Source organism: Cynara cardunculus (genome assembly GCF_001531365.2).
Source record: "Cynara cardunculus var. scolymus isolate 2C chromosome LG 1, CcrdV1, whole genome shotgun sequence".
In the NCBI taxonomy this organism is placed as follows: Eukaryota; Viridiplantae; Streptophyta; class Magnoliopsida; order Asterales; family Asteraceae; genus Cynara; species Cynara cardunculus.
The window spans coordinates 29,504,003-29,528,445 of NC_037528.1; the positions used below are offsets into that span (position 1 = coordinate 29,504,003).

Below are 24,443 nucleotides of genomic sequence, written 5' to 3' on the forward strand. Positions count from 1 at the left end.
TAGAAATTTGAATCTTCTCTTTTTCTCAATGATTTCTTTGTAGAGGGTTGCATCATTAGGGTACTTCTAAGAATATACCTCAAACATATCAAGATGTTGCCAACACCTTGTGATTGTGTTGAAGTATTGTGCAACATCTGAGTCTCCTTGCTTGAGTTCAACGAGTTTGGCTTCTGTTTCAAAAAGTTTTGAAGTGTTTTCAGAACATAAGTAGGTATCACGTGCTGCATTCCATATTTCTTGGCATTCCAATTGAGAAGAAAGTTTTCTCCAATTTCACAGAGCACAGAATTTATCAACCACATTAGCATATGGTTTTCAGACTTCCATTGGCGATACAAGGGGTCTGATTATTTGGGTTGAGAGACTTTACCTGTGAGGTAGTCATCTTTTCCTCCCCCTAAGATGTACATGAGAACAGACTGAGACCATTGGAGGTAATTGTGTCCATTGAGTTTGTGACACGTGATTGGGAGTGGAGAACTATCGAGAATTTGAGTGGTATTTGAATTTTGAGGAGGAATCAGATCTGAGGAAGCAGATTTGTAGGAAGTTCCCATTGGTGGTTAGATGATGGCTGGAAAAAGAAACAGCAGCAAGAAGGAGAAACTTAGGTTTTCGAGGTCTAGCTCTGATACCATGTAGAAATCGAGGGCTCGAATTTTTCGTTGTGAAAGAGAACACTGCAAAGGTATTTATACAAGAAAATAAAACCCTAAAATAAGGAAACACAATCAAAGGAATCTTAGAGAACAATAAGAAACTCTAACTGAGGAAAAGATCCAGAATCTCTAGGAAATATTGTACAAATAAATTAGATTTCAACAATTTATAGTATTTTATTATGTTATACCATCATTTCGACCTAGTTTGTTGTTTGAATGTCTTAATAGATCCCTGCACCCTCGCTCTTGCTTTGTACTTTACTTTGTCTAAACCAATAAACTAGCACACTCCAGAAATTTGCCCTCTCAAATTTGCATGAATCTTCATTTGACAATAGTCTTCAAAGGTCTAAAAACCTTGCAACAATTGCATTCAAGCCTAAACATGTATGCTCACTATATATACACTCTAGCTCCTTCAAAACCAAACAAACCTTGTGAATCCCACTTGAAAGTACAGTCTGGCACCTGATCTCTACCTGAAGAGTAGAGAAATTATTTTTGTGAAGACCCCTGACTTGCGCAAGAGTGAGCAAGCAAGAACAAAGATTAGCATATGGTCAACAAAGCACGAGAACTATAAGGAAGAAAAACCAACTGTTAGGTATATTGGACACGTACACAGTTAAGGCAATACCCACACAGAGCAAGGCAAGAAAACATCTTCAGCCTAAACTTCTAGCCCTCTACCCCCCCCCCCCCTTCTGACTAGGCTAGCTATCAATTCCAAACAAAAGAAGAGTGTGCTAGAGGCTTGTTCAACCCATGTCTTCACAACAACAGGTGGGGGAAGGACACCGAAAACAAACCAATATTTAGCTAGTTCTCACAAAGAAAACAAAGAGTAAAATTCATATTAACTATAACTTACTGAAATCATAACGCTGTCATGGAAGAAAAGAGGTGATATGAAAACCCAGAAGATGTCATACATAAATGCACAACAAAGAAGCACAGTAGCAACCTGGAATATAATAACAAATTAGCAACACCATGAGTAAAACCATTAATACAAGCAATAAATTTGACCTATTAATGTAATAATATATAGTGTATACCTTGATATTGGGTATTTGTGCTAATTGCAAAACTGCTATTATCAAAAAGACACCCTGTTGAAAGACAGTGGATATTTTCAAGAGCCAAAAAAACTCGTATGAAAGCACTGAAAAGCAGTTGCATGCAATCGGATAATAAAGATTCGACAATAATAACATCTATGGCTGATGATTGAGAACCAAAGTAGAATATGCAACATTGAAGTGATGGACAAAATATTTGGTGCTCAAAAGTGTTAGAAATAAGTTATAACTCATCAAGAATAAGTAAAGCTCCTCTGTAGGCCATTGAGGTGCTGAAAAAGATTGCATGCTTATAGGTTTTCATATTCTTATAAAGAAACATATGTCTAGACATCATATCCTCTATTACAGGTCCCATCATGGCCAAAATTAAACAGCATATCTTCATCTACACCGAGAAATGCAATAAAGTAATTTTGGTATCTCCGACATCCAGAAATACTAATGAGGATGTTCAACAACAGTTGTTCATTAAGAACCCCAGCTCAAAGATAAATCATTCTGTAACAATGTGTAGGCATCCTCATTATATTTTGATATGTATTCCCACAAGCAAAGTTCCCTCACAGATATCTAATTTCACAATGTATATGAAATCAATACCACCTACTTAAATCACTATTCCATCCATAACAACGCAGAATCCATTTATCAACCAAACTCCTAGGAATCTCCATACACAAATATTGTTGCAAATAAATCAATACTTGTAATCCCAATATTAACGTCAAACCAAAAGTTAAACTAGACAAAAAGTCAACATTATCTTCAGTGAATCCAAAATATGATTCTAAATGAGGAAAATAGACCAAGTCCTCGGTAAATCATCAATAACAATCATCAAGCAATAAACTTTATAAGCAACAGAACAATTATAGACCGAAATGAGTTACTTTAAACCACATCAAAACCTTCTGAGCATGATCATAGTGAAATTCGTCAGTTTCTAAAATAACCCAACCAAATGATGCACAATGCAACAAGATTACTAGAAAGTTAGTGGGACAACTACCACCAAGAAATACATGAAAACAAAAATCAATGTAGAATATTGTGGAAGTAGCTTACTAGAATGTCTTGACCAACCCAAGCATATGATTCCTTCCGAGTGCATACCCAGAAAGTTGCAAATGCCACACAAAATAGAAGCACCAGTAGAGACATAACAGTAGTTGTCCCAAAAAGTGGCACCTTCACTGTCTTTTGACCACAACTTTTACATTTGCTGTGAAGGAAAAAGAACAGCAACAATAAAAAGAAATATATGAGAAACACAGTCGACGTTGACCATTAAACACCAAAACAAACTCAATTTCAGATTACCTTTTGATCAGTGAGACTATACAAGTATGCATTCCCTGATGATAAACACAATAAGAAATAAGTAGAACAGAAGACTTGCAAATGCTTTGCTATCTGTGCATAAAGTAAAAAGTGCAAAAGAAAACATATCTAATAATTTAATAAAATGAGTCTATGACAGTTCATGTGAAGTTGTTAAAGGCATTCAAGCCTATTTAACAGTGTGTTAGGTGGAATCAGTTAGAGTAATTGGTTGTAATAAGTTGTTGGTAGTTAGACCTGTTAAGCTTTGTATATAAGCAGGTGCTAATGTGCAGTTAGTTGAATATACAAAAACATCCCCCATCTTCGCTCTCTTGATTGTTATCTTTCTGATAGATTCGTGACCAAAACAATAAAAAGAAGAGAAAGATTGTCCAGATTGCCACAATAGAAATTGTAATGTGTTGTGCCATCTAAAATTAGACTTTTTATGTGCACTGAGACGTTATTAGTTTGTCTTGATTGCACCCTAGAATTTCTAATGTCTTGTCATCTAAAATTAGACCTTTTATGTGCACAGAGACTGTATTTCTGGTAAATATTTAGTTGGCCTTCTGAAGTACAATTGGCATAATCAACATGTCACTAAAACAAGCAAACTACAGTGCAGTAGTGTAACGCCCCACGTCCTTATATATAGGGTGCCGTTACTTTACATGATAAAACTATTAAATCTTGAATCTGAACTTGAAATTTAGCTTTATTTAGTACATATCTTGAAATTACATCAAAGAAGAAACTACTTGGTGGAAACGTAACCATATTACTTTACGCAAATCCTCCTTACTTCTTTCCTGAGATACATACATGAGATATATAAGCTATAAGCTTAATGAGTATTTATGGTTTCATGAATGAGAAATTTTCATGATATTTCAGATATGATAACTCATTAAAGCCCTTGATCATGCATAACATTATTCTTTATTATCATGCATAAACATTCATACTTTATCATGCATAAAAATATTCTTTATATCATGTATAAACATTCATAATGTACCATTCTTTATCATGCATAAAACATTAATTTGAGATCTCACTTGTCACATGCATGTATACCATACTTGTCTTGAGGTTTGCTAACCCCCGGGTTCATAGAAGCCTGCCCTATAAGGTCTGTTTGCAAGACGTTCCTTCTTATAATATCCCGTACGTTGGATATTATGGTTATAAATAACATGTAAAAAATTTCATGCCTCGTGTAACACATATAATAATATGTAAATGATTTTCATGTCTTGTGTGTTACCTTGTATTAAAACATGTCATCATGCATATCTTGAATTTGTATGTGTATCAATATTTTCATGTAAAGCAAACATGCTAACATAACTTGTAATGCATAAAATACTTTTATATATAGCATGCATGTATCTCATAAATCACATAAGTACTCACCTTGATTTGCCTACTTTTCCCTTTGATTCCTTTCTTCAAGCTTAATTATGTAAATATAGAGAGAATTCTTATTTTTGGTATGCACAAATAGTGACCCTTAAGTCCCTATTTATAGATAAATTCATTGCATTAACTACTTGTTTTTTTTGCTTTCAAGATTGTACTCTTATGAGAGTTTGACACCTCATCAATAAAGATAAGAGAATCTTGACAACTCATCTCTAAGGATAAGATAATCTATACAGCTCATGCTTCTAGTACTCCTTGTCATGCTTCCTGGACTTGTCTTGTAATCAATAGTCTTGCCAACTCATATTTTTCTAGCCTAAACAACTCATCACTAGCTTGCTTATTCATGCTTACTAAACTTGACAATTCATCACTAGCTTGCTTAGTCATGCTTACTAGACTTGCCAACACACTTCTAGCCTTAACGACTCATCACTAGCTTGCTTAGTCATGCTTACTAGACTCGCCAACACACTTCTAGCCTTAACTCATCACTAGCTTGTTTAGTCTTATAATTAAGATGTTTCACTTAACAGCTGCTGGAGTACTTGAATTATTCATAAATATTTGCATTCAAGGTTGAAATATTGAGATTTATCTAATAAAGAAACTAGGATGTTACAAGTCGCGTACACATTGCATTTATTACTATATAACCATGCATGCTTAGTGCAAGCAACCTTATTGCCAAAGTAAAGATGTTGGTTAAACCAAGATGGAAACTTTCCTCTTAACTTTATTCCAGTCAAAATTAATGGCCCTGCCTCAAAATAACAATATGACAATATTTGACACAAGAACTATTAGCAACTAGAATACCAGTAAATTGGCGATGTCATTACTAGAGACAAAGGCAATGTATCATGAAACATAAAGATATGAAATCTTCAATAAAGACGATGACAAGCAGGTAAATTTGTACAATGTTCATTTTATATGTAACATTAATGTAAGTTTGGATACCTCGACAGCCCCAATGCAGAAAAATACAATCAGCACCCAGATAAACCAAGATGACATAAAGAGATAGAGCAGCACCAAAAAGGTTGATGCTGTAATGACGAATATTACAGCGCTCATTGTACTCATCTCAATAATTTCATTCTCCTCGTCATCTTTGCGATTTGGCTGCCCATTTGAAAGAACAATTTCATGTCAGATGTGGGATCACAGATGGAAAAGTAATGATGTTCATCATCAAAGAAGTTAACCACATTGACTAAAACTAGTCAATTGCTAATATGAATCGCATCTAAAATATAATTTGTTAGATACTTCTATTTGTCAGCCTCCCATCCTCGAAATATAAATAGCATAAAACATGTCAATGTGTGATGGATGATAATTTACAACATATATGCTTCCTATAGTTGAGTAAGTTCCATGGCATTAGAGTTAATTCAGTAAAGGCTTATTGGCTCCAAAAAGGCATGCTTGAGAAAAGGGTAAACAAATTAACAATTTCCTATACAGATACATCAAAGAATAACAATAAGCAATCCATGACTAAGTGCTCCCATGCAAAGTAAGTTTCACTAAGCTTTACAATATCGTATAAGCATATCACATGGAGGTAAAATCTTGAATACATTTATAGACCTAAAAGGGAACATTTAGGACTCTTTTACAAAAAGTGGAACCTTAGAAGATATAGATTACAACCGATGGCGATTAATGAAGTTATTTATAGCCTCTATCACGGACCAGTATTTTTGCTAACCAGTTTGTGGGCCTTTGCACTCATTATGTTCTTTGTTCAAAGAGAAATGTATTAGTTATCAAAAACCCTCACTTAGTTGATCACTTCTTGAATACATTACACATCAGGATCTCTCCCCCTTCTACAGAAGAGTCCACTCCCTCAAGAGAACACTCTAGTCCCAAGAAGGTAGGTGCACAATATGTTGAAGGGTTCTGGAATAATACAAGGTAGACACCAGACTTCTCTAGAGCTCCATAGGGCAATATAGGGGATTTCAGATACCTAGTGAAATCCTATTATGTTTCCTTGTGCATGTGCATTGGGACCTTGTATATGATCCTGTCATCATGCATTCCTTCTTTTAGGTCATATGGCCTAGCCAGCCATATCCTGGTAATTGAATTAAGTGTACTTCCTCGAGCATTCCTTCACCAAATATGGACCATCCATAGTAAGAAACTAGCTAAAGGTTTGGCATCCCTCTTGCCTTCCTGACATTGAATTAGATGCCCCAGTAATTTTGAAACTTGGATAGCTTGGTTGTATCCTTGCTAAAGTATTTTGCCAACCACCACCAAGGAACAGCTAAATCTATAACTAGACAGCTTTGGAACTCTTGGCCAGACTACGGATCAGCTTATCCTCGAAAGTGATCAAATCATACCCATCTAAATGACAGATTCAAAGCATGAGGTTCCAAACTCGTTGACCTTTCTTCAAAGTTCTCATGTTCGCCCTTTGAACACTCACTTTCTAAGGTTTCCTACTCAATCTATTGAGTTATAGCTGAGTAAATAGCTCCAAAAAATATTATTTGTGCTCCATCCTTTTTTGGTTTCTTAGGTAACATTACATGTTAGAATTCCTTTAATTGAAAGCACCCCATGTGTTTATAGCCGGTGTTCCCCTTTGTATCTAAGAATGCTTTTTACAAGACCAGAGGTAATATAGGTGGGGTAAAGCATCGCAAGTGTAGTTTTACCGATCTTCCAAGTTGAGTGCTTCATAGGGATACTTGATATACCAGATGAATTTGTCATTGTCACATATCGTTAATCAACACACGCAAAATGTAGGCACATCAGTCATCCTTAGATTAAATCACGCAATAGTTGAAGTGACACTTCCACCTGCTACAACACGCTTTCACATAATGGAATCCCACTACATCAACCTTCTTCATGTCTAGTCTCAACAAATATAAGCCTACCATTCTAACACTTATTTTTGGCAAATATTATTCTCATGATTCACCCCCTACCATGGTATAAACCATGTCACTGATTCCATTGCAATCCTGCTCAAATAAAAAAAGATGCTACTTTGACATCCACCATGGCCAACTCCCAATGAGTCATTGTGCATGCAACACCATCAAGCTTGCACAACAAGCTATCTTATCTTGCTTTCGTGTCAACTCCTTCATGAGCTTGATATCATCTCTCAGAGCAAGGCTCTAACCCAATTCATGATGCTCGGATGAGTCTTTGTGTATGTAATGACATCACCGACCATGTAACAACGAGCTCTCTTTCCTTGCTTCTATGTCTCCATATCAGCTCTTTCCTCATATATGTTTGCTACCCTCCCTTGAAACGCAACTATGGCATCAATTGGCATGCACCCAAGACTTTAGGTTTGCACTCATTTACCATGTGAGTTGTCAATGTCAAGAAATTAGAGAAAACGGTGTAGAGAGAATTTTGGAAGAACTGAGAAATCGAAGGAATCTTATTTTCGAAATTGGGATTCCTTCGATTTCTCAGTTCTTCCAAAACTCTCTCTACATCATTTTCTCTAATTTCTTGACAAATTGGTATCAGAGCGTTAGGGTTCCTTCCAATAGCTAATCTTTGGTCTCCTCCTCAATCGATTTGGATTTCGCCTTATTATCGATTTTGGTTTTGTCTTTGAGTTGCTTTCTTCTGGAATCGTTTTCTGTTGGCAAGCGATTGAGTCAATTTGGTGTCCGATTCAAGGTGGAGCTTCTTGATTCTGGAAATCGATGGTGTAAATTGACGTATTCAGCAGTCAATTTGAGGAATCTGCAACAACAGTCAATTTCTAAAATTCATCGGTCTAAATTGATTATTCTACAATCAATTTTGTTGTTGGGTGCTCAATTGGAGGTATCGACTTGTGACCAGCAATCAAACTTGATGTTTTGATTTCTTGAATGGTCGTTTGTTGGCGGTCAATTTTTGGATTACCGATTTTGGGCAGCTAATTTAGAAATTGCCGACTCGATTGAAGATTAGTTTGGATATTTGTTCTTGATTTCTTAGCATTGAATCTTGTACCATAGTTCTTTTCAAGATTTCACAAAATGCCTCCACAAATGATCAAGATAGACAAGTTTACAGGAAAGAACAACTTCAGCTTATGGAGAATTAAGATGAGAGCTCTCCTAAAACAAGGCATCTGGATTCCCTTGGCTGGTGACAGGCCTGAAGATATGGCTGAATTTGAGTTTGCACAACAAGATGAGAAGGCTCACTCTACCATCTTGTTGTCTTTGGCGGGTGAGGTGATTTATGAAGTTGTCGATGAGGAGACTGTTGCGTCTTTATGGCTGAAACTAGTCTCTCTACATGACCAAGTTCTTAACGAACAAGTTGTTAAAGCAAAGGTTATTCTCATTACGAATGAAGGAGGGAATGCCTTTGAAGGAACATCTTGAGGAGTTAAACTCCATTCTTATGGATTTGAAGAATATTGAATTCAAGATTGGAGATGAGGATGTTGCCCTCATCTTATTGGTTTCACTGCCCACTTCATATGAAAATTTTGTCAACTCGTTCGTTGTTGATAAAGACACGATTACTATGGAAGAAGTTCGTTCAAGTTTGCACTCACGAGAGTTGTGCCATAAAGCTTCAGGAAGTAGTACCAAAAGCCAATCGGTAGGCTTGTCGATGGTAAACAGAGATAGAGAAAGAGGTAGAAATAAAGGCCGAGAGAAAGAAAAAGGGAAGTGGAAAAGTAGAGGCCGATCAGGATCGAAGAGTAGAGGTCCAAGTGGAAACCCAAGGGATGGCTGTCACTATTGTAAAGATTCGGATAATTGGAAAAATGAGTGTCCAAAACTGAAGAGAAAAGGATCCGCTGCTGTAGCAAAAGATGATTCGGGTTCGGAGGCTGATTTGGTGCTCTCGGTGGTTGATTGCAAAAGTCAGTCAGAGGTATGGATTCTTGATTCCGCATGTTCAATTCACATGGCACCACATAAGGATTGGTTCAACATCTATGATAAGATTGAAACTAGAAATGTCTAGATGGGAAATGACATGTCGTGCAATGTTGTTGGAATTGGATCGGTGAGCATGAAAATGCATGATGGGACAGTGAGAACTCTAACAAATGTTCATCATGTACCCGGGTTGAAGAAAAACTTAATCTCTTCGGAAGTGTTCGACGCAAAAGGCTTCAAGTACACCGGTGAGGGTGGTATAATTCGGGTCACTAAGAGTGTATTAGTAGTGATGAAAGGAGTCAAGAGAGGTACCTTGTATGTGCTTGAAGGTAGCATGGTTGTTGGATCAGCAGCACCAACCCTTAATCCTGTAGAGAATGAGTCAGATTTGACACATCTGTGGCACATGAGGCTAGGGCATGTTAGTGAGAAAGGCATGGTAATTCTCAGCAAGAAAGGACTTCTTGCACGTCATAGAGTTGTTGAATTGGGCTTTTGTGACATTGCATCTTTGGAAAACAAAGAAGAGTGAGCTTTTCAAAAGTTGTTCATACAACCAAGTCGACTTTAGATTACCTTCACGCTGATTGTTGGGGTCCATTGCAAGTTCCTTCACTTGGTGGTGGTTGTTACTTCCTCTCAATTATTGACGACTACTCTAGGATGACTTTGGGTATTCATCATGAAGCATAAGAGTGAGTCGTTTGAGATGTTTAAAGATTGGAAAGTTCTCATTGAAAATCAAATTGGGAAGAAGATAAAGCGGCTGCGAACGGACAACGGATTGGAGTTATGTTCAGGTGAGTTTGATCGGTTTTGTAAAGATGAAGGAATTGCAAGGCACCGAACGGTTAGGCACACTCCACAGCAGAATGGAGTAGCCGAAAGGATGAATAAAACGTTGCTGGAAAGAGTGAGATTTGTGCTGTCAAATGCAGAGTTGACTAGAAGTTTTTGGGCAGAAGCGTTAAACACGGTTTGCTACTTGGTGAATAGATCCCTGGCGACGGCAATTGATTGTAAAACTCCTATTGAGGTGTGGTCTGGTAAGCCGGTTGATTACACGGGCTTAAGAATATTTGGTTGTCCTTCATACTACCATGTTAGTGAAGGAAAATTGGAACCAAGATCAAAGAAGGGGTTGTTTATGGGATACGGTACTGGAGTAAGGGGATACAGAATTTGGTCTCTTGATAAAAGAAAGGTGATTCTCAGCCGTGACGTAGTGTTTGATGAGGAGAGTATGTTACGTGGCGTGAGGTATTCATCTACTCCAAGTGTTCAAGAGGAGAGTGTGTCCGAACAAGTGGAGTACGAGTTAAATGGTCCCGATGAAGGCGAGAATACTGCTGGACAGAACAGTAAATCGCCTCAAACTAAACCTGTCGTGCCCGAAAATCAGCACCAACCTGCAGAATTTCGATCTATAGCATTAGATAATCCCCGAAGACAAGTTGGTAGGCCAATTCGATATGGTTTTGATGACATGGTGGCCAATGCTGTGCAAGTTGTTGAAGAAATGGAGTTCTTTGAGCCATCTACTTACAAAGAAGCAATCACAACGAAGGAGGCTGATGTGTGGATAACAGCCATGAGTGAAAAGATGGAATCCCTTCACAAGAACAGAACTTGGGAATTAGTGAAGTTACCCCAAGGCAGAAAAGTTGTGACCTGTAAGTGGGTCTTTAAGCACAAGACGAGGCTACCAGGAGCTGAAAGTGTGAGATACAAGGCCTGTTTGGTGGCTAGAGGTTATAGCCAAGAGCAAGGGGTTGATTATAATGAAATTTTCTCGCCGGTGGTGCGTCATAGGTCCATTCGGGTGTTGTTGGCACTAGTAGCACAAGCAAATTTGGAGTTGGAACAAATGGACGTCAAAATGGCTTCTTACATGGTGAGCTTGAAGAGGAATCCTATATGAGTCAACCGGAGGGTTTTGTAGCTCAAGGTAAAGAAAACTATGTTTGTAAGCTCAAGAAATCACTTTATGGGTTAAAGCAATCTCCGAGACAGTAATATAAACATTTTGACAGCTTTATGGTGAGTCATGGTTTTACTAGAAGCCCTTATGATTGTTGTATCTATCATAAGAAAGGTGCGGATGGGTCACGTATATCTGCTACTTTATGTGGACGATATGTTAGTAGCGGCTCGTGATATGGCTGAAATTAAGAAGTTAAAAAGACTCCTTAATTATGAGTTTGACATGAAAGATTTGAGGGTTGCTCGAAAGATTCTTGGTATGGAGATTATCCGAGATAGATCTAGACATAAACTTTTCTTGTCCCAGAAAAGTTACATTTTGAAGATACTTTCTCGTTTTGGTATGGCTTCTGCAAAGCCTGTGAGCACACCTTCATCGGAAAATTTCAGATTATCAGTGGCTTTGGCACCTCAAACAGAGGCTGAAGTGGAGTATATGAGCAAAGTTCCTTATTCTAGTGTTGTAGGAAGTCTTGTCATGGTCTGCACTAGACCTGACATAGCTCATGTTGTTGGTGTTGTTTCGCGCTACATGGCTTATCCAGGGAAAGAACATTGGGTTGCCGCGAAACGTATTTTTCGTTACCTCAAAGGCACAGCTGATGTAGGCCTCATTTATGGAGGAGAAGGAGATTGTAATGTGGCTGGATTTTCAGCTTCTGATTACGCAACTGACCTTGACACACGGAGGTCGTTAACGGGATATGTGTTCACTGTTGGAGATGCCTTAGTGAGCTGGAAAGCAACGTTACAGCCGTCTGTTGCTTTGTCTACAACAGAGGCTGAATATATGGCTCTTACGGAGGCTGCAAAAGAAGGGATTTGGCTAAAAGGTTTGCTTGGAGATCTTGGGTTTCATCAAGATCAGACTGTAGTTTTTTGTGACAGCATGAGTGTTATTTGTCTTGCAAAAGGCCAGGTGCATCACGAGAGAGCGAAACATATAGATGTTCGTTATCACTTTATACGTTCGGAAAGGAGAATTTAAGTGAAGTGAAGACCAATGACAATCCAATTGATGCACTGACGAAACCTGTTTCTTTGAACAAGCTTAGGCATTGTTTAGATCTCCTAAGATAGCTAGAAGTAAAAAAATTTATGTACTAGAATTAAAGCCAAGGTGGAGATTTGTTAGGTGTGGCTTTAATTGAAATAGTTAGTTTGTTTTTTCTGCTTGTGTGATTTGGCTATTACCTATAAATAGGTTGGGTTATCCTCATTTGTAAAAAATAATCCCAATTTCGAAAATAAGATTCCTTCGACTTCTCAGTTCTTCCAAAATTCTCCCTACATCATTTTCTCTAATTTCTTGACAGTCAAAAATTTGGCTTAATGCATCATGTCACTCCCAAGGCAATGCAACTTTACAATCGTTAGTGCTTAACAAAATGGAATTGATTTCCTTACAACGAATCAACATGGGAACCAAAATTAATTTATGCCAATATCTATATGTGACGTTTGAGTAATACCATAATCAAGCAACGAGGCTATCCCAAATTAGATGGAAGAAAATGTACCACCTCCTCGCAAAAAAAGAAAAGGGTGCCAATATGCTCTAGAGGGGTACATAAGTAAGTAGAAATGATCAAGTTCCTCATAACATAATGGAAGTACCCAGAATAATCTGGTTCCTCAATAATGATTGTCGGATTATATCTCCAAAATCCTTCAAGGAGGTGGTGCCTATATATATGGAAGCCTTCGTTTTGGCTAAACTATCTAAGCAAGTTGCAATCTCAAGCATCAATACCAAAGCATCCTCTCAAATTCTTGCCTTGTTTAGCTTTTTTCTTTGGTCATTTATAAGTACAATATAAAGTTGTTCACTAGGGTGGTGGCAGCGGTTTTTTATGGGTATTATGAGTCCATGGCCTTTGAAACATGTGTAAGCATAGATGTTACAGCATCGTCTAGGAAACATAACACAGCGAAATACTAAGGCTTCCCCTCACCTTTATCTACTCATTACAGCAAGTGACTTGTGAAACTCAGCAACAACTAGGTGTCTGCATGTTATGGCATTTTTTGGGCTAAAATCTACCCCCAAAAAATTTAGGTGGTAAAAATTGGGCCCAAAAAATCATAGTATGTAATAGAAGGATCAATTACCAAATTGAAGCTCCCCATAACATGTTTAACTTCACTAAGAAAATGACTATCGATGTACATTTGTAGCTATGATACCTTCAGTCAAATTTTTAGTTTTAGGTTAAGTGTGATGTAATGTGTGGATATTGTATATTTGAAATTCAAACAATTCGATCTATTTGATATTGGTAATATGTACTAGCTTTTTCTAAAATATTTTGTGTTGCTTTCAAGTTTCAATCACTGTCCTCAAGTGGTGCAAGCTGCTATCTAGGCTGTCAAGGTAAGGAAGGTCTATGTTAGATTTAGAGTGTTAAGCCCTGGTATTCATGCACATCACCTTGAGCTAACGCTGATGCGATGCTGAAGTTCTATTTGTGTCCTTGTAATATACGATTTATTTCATTTCAGTTGTAATAATGTAATTATTTCAATTATAATATATTATCCCTAACCACTTATAATAAAGGTGTTTGGAAGACAAATCTATTCTATCTATTACAACTAGACAACTCAATATATTACAAATCGTCAGTTTCATGTAATTTCAGTGAAACACTTATTTGACTGACAATCCAGAAAATCTATTCACTGTGTGGAAATCTGTACCATACAAGTGTACAAAGCTATTCAGATTATAACGAGCAAGGACATAGACCAGCAAGGTGCCCTTGGTTAGTTTCAACCTAACCAATTAACGCGGTCGATCGCAGAAATCACGGTAAGGAGCGTGATTATAAATCATAGTTATCGCGATGTTATCGGGGTGGTATAGCAGTAAAATAATGCGTTCATAAAATAAATATGAATATATATATATATATATATATAACTTAATATATTTTATGCCTACTACATATCAAGTCAAATAATACCACACAAGCAACATAGTAATAGAGTTCATAAAACTCAAACGACTAAATGAACTAATTGCAATCAACATGCTAAGCTACTTATTAATTACTGTCCTATAAAAATAAAATTAATAAAGATGCCTAACATTGAAAACAAAACAATGAATGGGTCAAACAAAACAGAGCTACACAATTATCCTTATAAACTGAAAACAATAGCTATACAATTATGTTTATAAATTGAAAAAACAAAATGATAAATAGGAGTATGGGACAATGGGAGTATGTGACAATGGGTGAAAACATAATAGTAATGTTGATGGTAGAGTCCGGAGAGTGGAGCGGAGTTCGATTGAGGGGTAGAATCGTAGATTGAAGTAGAGTCCGGAGACAACTGATCCTAGGGGTGCTGCTTATATACAATATTGGTTAGAATTTGAAATTTATCGAGTTTATTTAAGTTCTAACCTTATAAAAGTCTTGAAGTTTGGGTCAAATAGAAGTCGTAAACTATGGGGTCAAATAAAAGTAGCCCAAAAAAAAAATCCCAAACACAAAAAATAGGCCAGGAAAAATGATAGCCGCTATTTCAGATCAAATAGCAGTGGTAGTGCCGCAATTTTCTGTACCGTTATTCCAAGCCGCTATTTGCAGACCGCTATTTCGCAAATGACATCTAACCGCTATAGCTATAGCGGTGCTATAGCACACAATTAACTGCCCAGGTTTCAACACAAACATGGAGATACATTAGACTTGAGACATCTACCAAACAACGGAAAGTACAAGGAAATATTTTGGTTACAAAAAGACTAAGAGGCCGTTTACTAAATGCTTACTCGGTAAGTGCTTACCAAGTCATTTAGCTGACTGGATGAAGATGGCAAAGGCCAAGAATCTTAGTTGGCAAGAGTGATGATAAGGATGAAGGTCTTACCCAGTAAGTGAGGATGACGAAGCTTACTCGGTAAGCGCTTACCGGCTAAATTGTTGCATATGATTAATAGACTATAATCTTACCCGGTAATGTAAGTTAAAATGTTGACTCTTACCGAACCGGGTAAGCGTTTGGGTAAACAGCCCCTAAGTAAATTATTATGAATTAGATATGTACTGTCAAAGCATATATTGCAAAAATGAGGAAATTCAATTTAGTCATACATATGCGTCTAAATTTTTAATGAGAAAATAGCTATGCGTCAGGATGAGAATTCAGAGAGTGATGCACTAAAAACCTTTGGCGAAAGCTCGTCGTAGCGCTCATTGCTTTCCTCAATTTTGGTGATTTCAGGCCAAAGTGAAGCACAGACTACTGTTGCAACTGCCATCAACCATAAAAAGGCCGCTGCAGGGTCAATGATTGGGCTCTCCGGTGCATATAATAGAAGTTCAACTACATTTGCAACCAAAAAAAAAGAACGTCAATTTCCACAAATATGGAAAAACAAACCATAAACTGATTAGTAGCATACATGTAATTTCGAAAAGAAAGGTAGGGCTCTGATGTTCCCATGATGACTCACCAGTATCCTTCTTTTGAATAGGAGAAGGTATCATGTTTCCAAGATTATTGCCCCACCTCTCTCAAATTTCAACTTAATACATTATTCTCTATAAAGATACCAATGATAGTGCAACTTCTGTGGGCTTGTGTACCCCTATTACATTCAAAATGACATCATTTGTAACTTACATAAGTAATTTCCATTCAGTTCTATGTTACTATCTTCACTGGTTGTGATATGTCTATTAATATAAAGTCCTTCTACACATCCATGGCTCAAACGCACAAACAGCAAAACCCACATTTTTACTCACTGTATTGCTCAATGACCAAATCAATCACAACTATTTTATGTCTAACAAGTAGGTTGCAAATTATTTTTCAGATCTGAACAGTCACTTCTATTGGTTTCTAACATAAAACTAAAGAAGATATGCAGTCATGGCCTTAAATTAAGAACCCAGAAATAACAAAAACAAAAATTTGCAACCATACGTTTCTCCCTGTTCAACCTCCTACAACTCAGCCCATTTACTCTCTCCCCCCCCCCCCCCAAAAAAAAAAAAAAAAAAACCCCCAAAAAAAAAAAAGGAAGAAAAGAAAAAAACCTAATCAGACACAAACCCACCAGTGACAACACAAGCATGGAGATCATTAACATACACCAGCTTTTCTTTACATCGAAGAAAATCAAATAAAAACATCACAGCTTACATATCTAATTTAAATCCACTCAATCATTGAATCACCTCCACCTGAAACCATATACTGTCCTTATCAACTCTTTAAAAATAGCATGGCTTACAATATCTCTGAAAACAATTATGATGTCCAGGAAGAGGCCTCAAAGATCTTCATATCATCTCCTGCTGCCTCTTAAAGCTGTTCTGGTTGGTTCATTCATAACAAAACTTTGTTCTCTAAAAGAAATCTACATGTGTACTTGTGTAACCATTTGATGTGAACATGTAGAAGATAAGGTTATTATGGGCAATGATGCACAAGGGACATCAAATTGAAGTTTTTTATCCAGCAACAGCTTCAAATAGAAGAAGACCTTGAGTTTATTTGAGAGTGAAGGCTGAGAATATTCTAACTAATTCAATTTTTCATGTTTGCTAAAACGTGACGCAATTTTGGACAATTTTTTAGGTTTTTCAATTCCTTAGTGTGAACTGCTGCTTGAATTTGACCTGACAAGAGGGAGGAACCGGAAACATGGAAATTTATTGATCTGTCAAGGACAAGAGTTTTTTTCATGTATGAAAAGGCCTTCAAGACTGGCGTGAGATGTTTGACCCTTCTATCATTCTCTGTTGAGAGGACAGCTTACCTTTAGCAATTGCGTTTAGTGTTAATTGTAACACCCTAGTTTCATATTTGTAAAATTATAAGGTTTTAAGCCTTCAATACAAATATTATGAGCAATTTAAGTACTTTAAAAAGGTTCCAGCAGCTGTAGCATCTATTAACTTATCATATTTTCAAGGTAAGTAACTTACAAGTAGCTTACAAGGCAAAGCATGAGAAATCAAACCTAAAGTGACGAGTTGTAAGGGCTAGAAATATGTGTTGGCAAACTATTTGATAACAAACCAAATCTACTAAGCATGACAAAGCAAGCTAGAAATGAGTTGTCAAGGCTAGAAGCATGTGTTCGCAAAATTCATGATGACAAGCAAGAGCTAGGAAGCATGGAAATACTGGGCATGATGTGTCAAGATTCTCTTGCTAGAAGCATGAGGTGTCAAGATTCTCTTATCCTCAAAAATAAGGTGTTAAACTCTCATAAGAGTACAATTTTGGGAGCAAGAAGAACAAGTAGTTAATGCAATGAATTCACCTATAAGTAGGGGTTGAAGTGTTACAATTAGTTCCATACCAAAAATAAGAAATCTCTCTCTATATACATTATCAAGCTTGAAGTAATCAAATGAAAAGCTAGGCATAATCAAGGTACCTTATGAGATTTATGAGATACATGCATGCTATATAAGAGTATTTTATGCATTATAAGATATTTTGGCATGTTGCTTGACATGAAAATATTGATACATTGATATATTTAAGATATGCATGTTGACATAAGTATGTGTTTTCACACAAGGCATTAAAGTGTTTACATGTTATAACTATGTGTTTTATATACAAGGCATGAAAGTTTTTACATCTTATGTACGACCATAAATATCCAACGTACGGGATATTACAAGAAGGGACGGTTCGCAAATGGACCTTAGAGGGCAACCTTTATGGATCCGAAGGTTAGCAAACCTCAAGACAAGTATGGCATACAAGTGTGATCTCAAAAGAACGTTTATGCATGATAAAAACACTATGTTTATGCATGATAAAAAGAGTTTTACCGAATAATTATTCACAAAATGTCAAGTGTCATGAAAATTGTTTATTCATGAAACCATAACTACTCACTAAGCTTTTAGAGCTTTTAGCTTACGTATCTCATGTACGTATCTTAGGGAAGGAGTAAAGAGGATATGCATAAAGTAGTTTTGTTCTAATCAATAGCAAATTTTGTTGTATTGTAAGCTATTGAGTTATGTTTCCGCTAGTATTTGAACTCCGATGTAATATTAAGCTAAGTTATAATAAAGTTAAATTTCAAGTTCATATTCAAGACTTAGCAGTATCAATAAGAAAGTAACGGCACCCGAAGTAGAATTTGGGGGGTTACAGGTTAGTATTAGTGTATTAGTTTAAGTGAACTAGATTGCCTTAAATTAGGTAACTTCGACTTAAATTGAGGAGGATAACATTGAGTATTAGAGCAATATATTCAAAATAACTGACATATATCTGAACTCCAAATTATTTCGCTCGTTTCTTATCCTGGTCTATGTAACCATATCGGATAGTGTCTAGAAATGTTGAACCGGCTGAGTTGTTAGACTTCAAAAAAGTCGCAGATGATATTTGCAATGAACAGATCCTTGCTTCCCGTGATACCAGCCGGGCTATTTCATATTGGTAGTCAGATGGATTAGTAAGAAGGTGTTGACCTTATTAGAATAAAAGAGTTGTGGTGTAAGAGAAATAGATTACAAACTCGTATAACCTTAAAACCTTAAGACTTAAGAATTTATACTTCGATGGAATACTTCATTCAAAGTTTATACTTTGATGAAATACTCAAGTAAAGCTTTCCTTCATTATGTTGCAAAATGGTGATTAAATATCACCTAGTTATGTTACTTATGTAGTATGTGGGATGAGAATTAATGATCATGATGATTAGAATTAGCTAATTTAGTGGATTATTCTCAGTAGTATTCAATAATGTCCATATCATAGAAACCATGTTTCTGATATATAATATCAGACTATGTTAGGAATCAATATTATTGAAAGTAAATAATTCAGTTCAGGCTTACTATTAAAGGTATTAATACAACTATGATACAAAACTATGACACGAAAAAATGTTTGGGACACGTATATGTTGTAATTTTTTATTATCAACAACAATGGTAGAACAACATTCAAAATTGAGGATGTCATGAATCTGGCCATACAAAGTGTTTATGTAGGCCAAAGCTAAGGTGACTCCAAGGTTAAACATCGAGGTAAAAGCTAAGATATAACTAATAAGAGTAGTAAACAATAAGAAAATTGTTCTCTTAGTTCATGACAATTTTGTAAACTAGTAGAGGATCGTGGTATGGATAAAGATTTTTGATTATAACCAAAGGATGTGATATGTGACAAAGATAGTGATTAGCCATCTAAGGTCAAGAAATATGCCAAGTGATAAGAGTTGAGTTATCCTTTATACAATAAGTCTAACAGAAGACATTTTTTGAGCATGACAAGTAGGTAACATAGGGTTTCGACAAATGTGTTAAGCCATGACACACAACAGAACAATACAAAGAGATGCACTTGTGAGTATTGTATAATGGGCATATCAAATCAAATTGTCCCAAGCTTCAGCAGAATTTAGCAAAAGTCTAGATGTCGGCATAAGGAAGTTAGTTTTAAAAAAAAGGAGCCAGAGGCAAAGGATACAGCATATGTCATCATAGTAGATGAGGCCTAAAGAATCACTGACATTGTTTCAGGTGCGTTTCTTGTCAATAGTTATTGTACCTTAGTTTTGTTCGATTCAAGTACATCTAAAAGCTTTGTTTCAACTACTTGACTATATAGGCTAAGCAACTAGATAAGAGTAAGGTAGTAATGACCGTTGATGGTGATCAGATAAAGGTTAATGAGATTCTTGAGGATTGTTCGATCAATCTAAATGGTAAGAAGTTACCTAATTAAGTTGATGTGCTTAGGAAAAATGAGATACAATATTGGAATGGTTTCGTTGTCAAAAAATGATGCTAAAGTGGTATCTGAAAAGAATACGATTAAGCTACATACCTGAATGGAGAATTGGTACATGTGTATAATACTAGATGGATAGGTGAAATAAGAACTATCTCATGTAAGATCAAAGTAGCTAATGAAGAGACCAACATGAAGAGTTATAGTTCTTATAGTAGCAATTATACGTGTTAGGCTATTGAACTACTATTAGAATACTTCCATAAATGTAAAGTTTACGATATTATTATGTCGAAGTAAGTTGAAATGTAAGTATGACATAGCAAGTTATAAGATATTTTGAGTTTGCATATATCTAAGTGGTAAGGAATGGAAGATAGTTGGTGGGTTATTTGATGTTATAGAAACGAGGTTGAAGAAATCTTGGTTGATGATAAACTTAACTTCGTAGAAGAACCCATAGCTATCACTGAGCATAAAATTAAAAAACTTCTAAACAAAGAGGTATCATTGGTATTAGTTCATTGGGACTATTCTCATGGATCAGAGGCAACATGGGAAGTCGAGTCGGAAATGAGGAATAAGTACCCACATCTTTTTGAGTAAAATTTCGACGACAAAATCCTTGTAAGAAATCCTTGTTGTAACACCCTAGTTTCATATTTGTTAAATCACAATGTTTTAAGCCTTACATACAAATATTATGAGCAATTTAATTACTCTAAAAAGGTTCCCATAGCTGTAGCATCTATTAAATTATCATATTTTCAAGGCAAGTAGCTTGCAAGGCAAAGCATGAGAAATCAAACCTAAAATGATGAGTTGGAAGAGCTAGAAGTATGTGTTGGCAAGCTATTTGATGACTAAGCAAGTCTACTAAGCATGACAAAGCAACTCTAGTAAGCATGACAAAGCAAGCTAGTTATGAGTTGTCAAGGCTAGAAGCATGAGTTGGCAAAATTCACGATGACAAGCAAGAGCTAAAAAGCATGACAAGGAAATACTAGGCATGATGTGTCAAGATTCTCTAGCTAGAAGCACGAGGTATCAAGATTATTCTAAAAAATGAGGTGTTAAACTCTCATAAGAGTACAACTTCGGGAGCTAGAACAAGCAGTTAATGCAATGAATTCACCCATAAATAGGGGTTGAAGTGTTACTATTACTTCCATACCAAAAATAAGAAATCTCTCTATATATATATTACCAAGCTTGAAGTAAGTAATCAAATGAAAAGCTAGGCATATTCCAGGTGAGTACCTTATGAGATTTATGAAATACAAAAATGCTATATAAGGTATTTTATACATTATAAGATATTTTGGCATGTTGCTTGACATGAAAATATTGATACATTCATATATTCAAGATATGCATGATGATATGTTATGACATAAGTATGTGTTTTACACACAAGGCATTAAAGTGTTCACATGTTATGATATAAGTATGTGTTTTATAGACAAGGCATGTTTTACACAAGGTATGAAAGTTTTTACATCTTATGTATGACCATAAATATCCAATGTACGAGATATTACAAGAAGGGATGTCTTGCAAACGGACCTTATGGCACGCACAGCCTTTATGGACCCGGGGGTTAGCAAACCTCAAGACAAGTATAGCATACTTACATGTCTCAAGTGAGATCTCAAAAAAAATGTTTATGCATGATAAAAAGACTAAGTTTATGGATGATAACAAGGCTATGTATATGCATGATAACAAGACTATGTTTATGCCTGATAAAAAGAGTTTTAGTGAATTATTATTCACAAAATGTTGAGTATCATGAAAATTGCTTATTCATGAAACCATAACTACTCACTAAAGATTTTAGCTTATGTATCTCATGTATGCATCTCATGGAAGGAGTAAATAGGATTTGCATAAAGTAGTACTGTTCAAATCAATAGCAAATTTTGTTGTATTATAAGCTATTGAGTTACGTTTCCACTAGTATTTGAACTCCGAAGTGATTATAAGCTAAGTTATAAATAAAGTTAAATTTCAAGTTCATATTCAAGACTTGGTAGTATCAAAAAGAAAGTAACGGCACCCGAAGTAGAATTTGGAGTATTACATAAGTGGTGTTTGTCATTCAGTCTAGGTAAGAAGGTACCCCCTTGTGGTCTAAGAGATAAACTTGCTTGCTTAGCATAGTTGATGAGTGCTTTTAGAAGGAAAATAGACAAATGACACCAAAAGGTCTCATTAGGACGACATCCTCACTCATTGAAGGGTTCACATGTCGTTGTTGATCATTAATCGACTCTTAATGGCACCTTCACTCCAAGAGAAAATTCCCAAGACCGAGCCTCCGATGATAAATACATGCAGGAATACAGAAGTAGGCAGATTTTGAAAAGGAGAGGATGTAAGTCAACAAAATGAATGTGAGGCTCCTTTTACATACTAGCTTGCAGAGGCCAACTAGTTGAAGTTGGATACTAACTCCTAATCTCATATTTCTCGCCACAAACTTGTTGGTGTACGTGTCCATTAAGGTGAGATGATCATGCTCATTTCTCACCACAAACTTGCACACATTTGGCATATCACTTGACAAACAAACCCTTGCTCCCTTCTATATACACATCACTGTGGCACATGGTTTTTGATATGGTAAATTGTTAATACAGTCCCTTCCATCGAAATTTCATTTGGTTTCACGTCCATGGAGATAACAAGATACATTTTCTCGTAAGGCCCAATGCATGGCCCCTTAGTCCTTTTTATCCACTGTTCTTGTAAATTCCAATATCTATTGAGAGACAAATAATAAAATATACCAATATGTACAAATTCATAATAAATTATGTTATTTCCAATGGTTACCAGTGCCTCCTCCTAGTAGAGATTTGTTCAAAGCCTCTCCTCCAAGCTTTGAGACCATCACAACAGGAATACTTATGTCCAAGGCAGTTTCTTCAGAGCAACTCATCTCCACTATATCTGCAAGCCAAAACAGGAAGAGAGATCTATAATCCTGAAAGAAGTTAGAAATAGGTAGAGAGAATGAAGATCATCATTCTTGCAAGTACTGAAGCAGTAATAAACATCACATAGAGATAAAATGAGTCAGTTGCTTCAATGTACAACCTTCAGTATCACTTATGACCACCAACCCTGCTGCGTCTCCAGACTGTGCCATTTTTGCTTTGGTCAGGTAGTCACAATCACCACGGGGGGCCAAAGCGGTAGAGCCGGATAACTGCTAAACAGTTTTAAAATCCACCATTGGTACAATCTTTATATTAAAAAAACCAAAAAAGAGAGGATCTTGTTTTGGATCAGCAACTTATAACACATAAATTCAAAGGCCCATGTCAATGGAACCGTATTTGTAAAATCAACAACAAAAGATCGTTTTCTTCAGCAAAACTTTGGGTTTTTCGCATTGCCTACTATCTTAAAAGAAAAAAAATCAGACGTTGCAACTCAACCACATAATAAAGCCAAAGTAGGTGGGTCAGCTAAAGTAACACCTCTACTTTAGAACTCGTTACTCCCTGGACTTCTTATCCTAAAAAGCATATGTAATAGTCTAAAATTATCAGGAGCTGAAAAAAAAAAGTAGTTCTTGAATATGTAATGGTCTAGAATTATCAGGAGATGAAAAAAAGTAGTTCTTGAATAATCCAATGGCCTGAAACAAGATATTCAGACTGCATCCAATAGACATGAGACACAACCTGTGAGGACAAACTGGAACAGCAATTTGATGGATTTGGCAATACAGCAGACTGTTTAGCCTGTTCATCGGCCGTTTTGGGAATTTTCGCACTGAACGTTGCACTTTGACCCTCTAATGTTTGTCCTTCAACACCATTAACCCAAATTTTGATCTTTACCTGAAATATTTCCAAATAAAAAGCATATCAGTGTCTTGAAAGTGGGTGTAGTCTTAATGCACAAAAATATGGCATACCAACTACAATCAGAATTGCAGTAGGCTACTGTTATCCATGATAACCAACCTCATAACTTGACTTCAATTCTACTACTTTATTAAAGCAAACACTTGGCATCTTTCTCAACAATTTTCTGTTTCAGAAAACACCATACGTCCATACGCTCATACACTTTCCCCTGAATGGAACCAGCCCCCCCCCCCCCTGTTGTCTCCTTCCAAATCCCCAACCATAAGTAACATACAAGATATGCTCTAGAATATCGAATACTAGGTTATTTGGTATTTCAAGCATTTGGATGTCATTTTTTATCCAATCGGTCATAAACTGGTCCTTTGTTCAATTATACTTCATTGGTATTTTTGTTTATATTCCCATTTTACTATTCATATTCTAATTACGTTTCATGGA

At 36.2% G+C, this 24,443-nt stretch overlaps 1 protein-coding gene across 2 annotated transcripts in view; it reads right to left on the bottom strand.

Moving 5' to 3' along the window:
• Nucleotides 1-24,443, bottom strand: part of LOC112510549 (signal peptide peptidase-like 3) — a 45,188-nt gene that overhangs the window by 18,642 nt on the left and 2,103 nt on the right. The window contains exons 2-10 of one of the 2 annotated variants that reach the window (XM_025116022.1): nucleotides 23,814-23,972; nucleotides 23,221-23,332; nucleotides 22,957-23,073; nucleotides 15,560-15,717; nucleotides 5,465-5,629; nucleotides 3,071-3,105; nucleotides 2,816-2,972; nucleotides 1,724-1,777; nucleotides 1,537-1,629 (exon numbers count right to left, since the gene is read on the bottom strand). In XM_025116022.1, coding sequence (XP_024971790.1) covers nucleotides 1,537-1,629; nucleotides 1,724-1,777; nucleotides 2,816-2,972; nucleotides 3,071-3,105; nucleotides 5,465-5,629; nucleotides 15,560-15,717; nucleotides 22,957-23,073; nucleotides 23,221-23,332; nucleotides 23,814-23,972 — 1,050 coding nt within the window. Of the gene's footprint in view, nucleotides 1-1,536; nucleotides 1,630-1,723; nucleotides 1,778-2,815; nucleotides 2,973-3,070; nucleotides 3,106-5,464; nucleotides 5,630-15,559; nucleotides 15,718-22,956; nucleotides 23,074-23,220; nucleotides 23,336-23,813; nucleotides 23,973-24,443 lie in introns of both variants that reach the window. The other variant, XM_025116013.1, reaches the window with a different exon arrangement.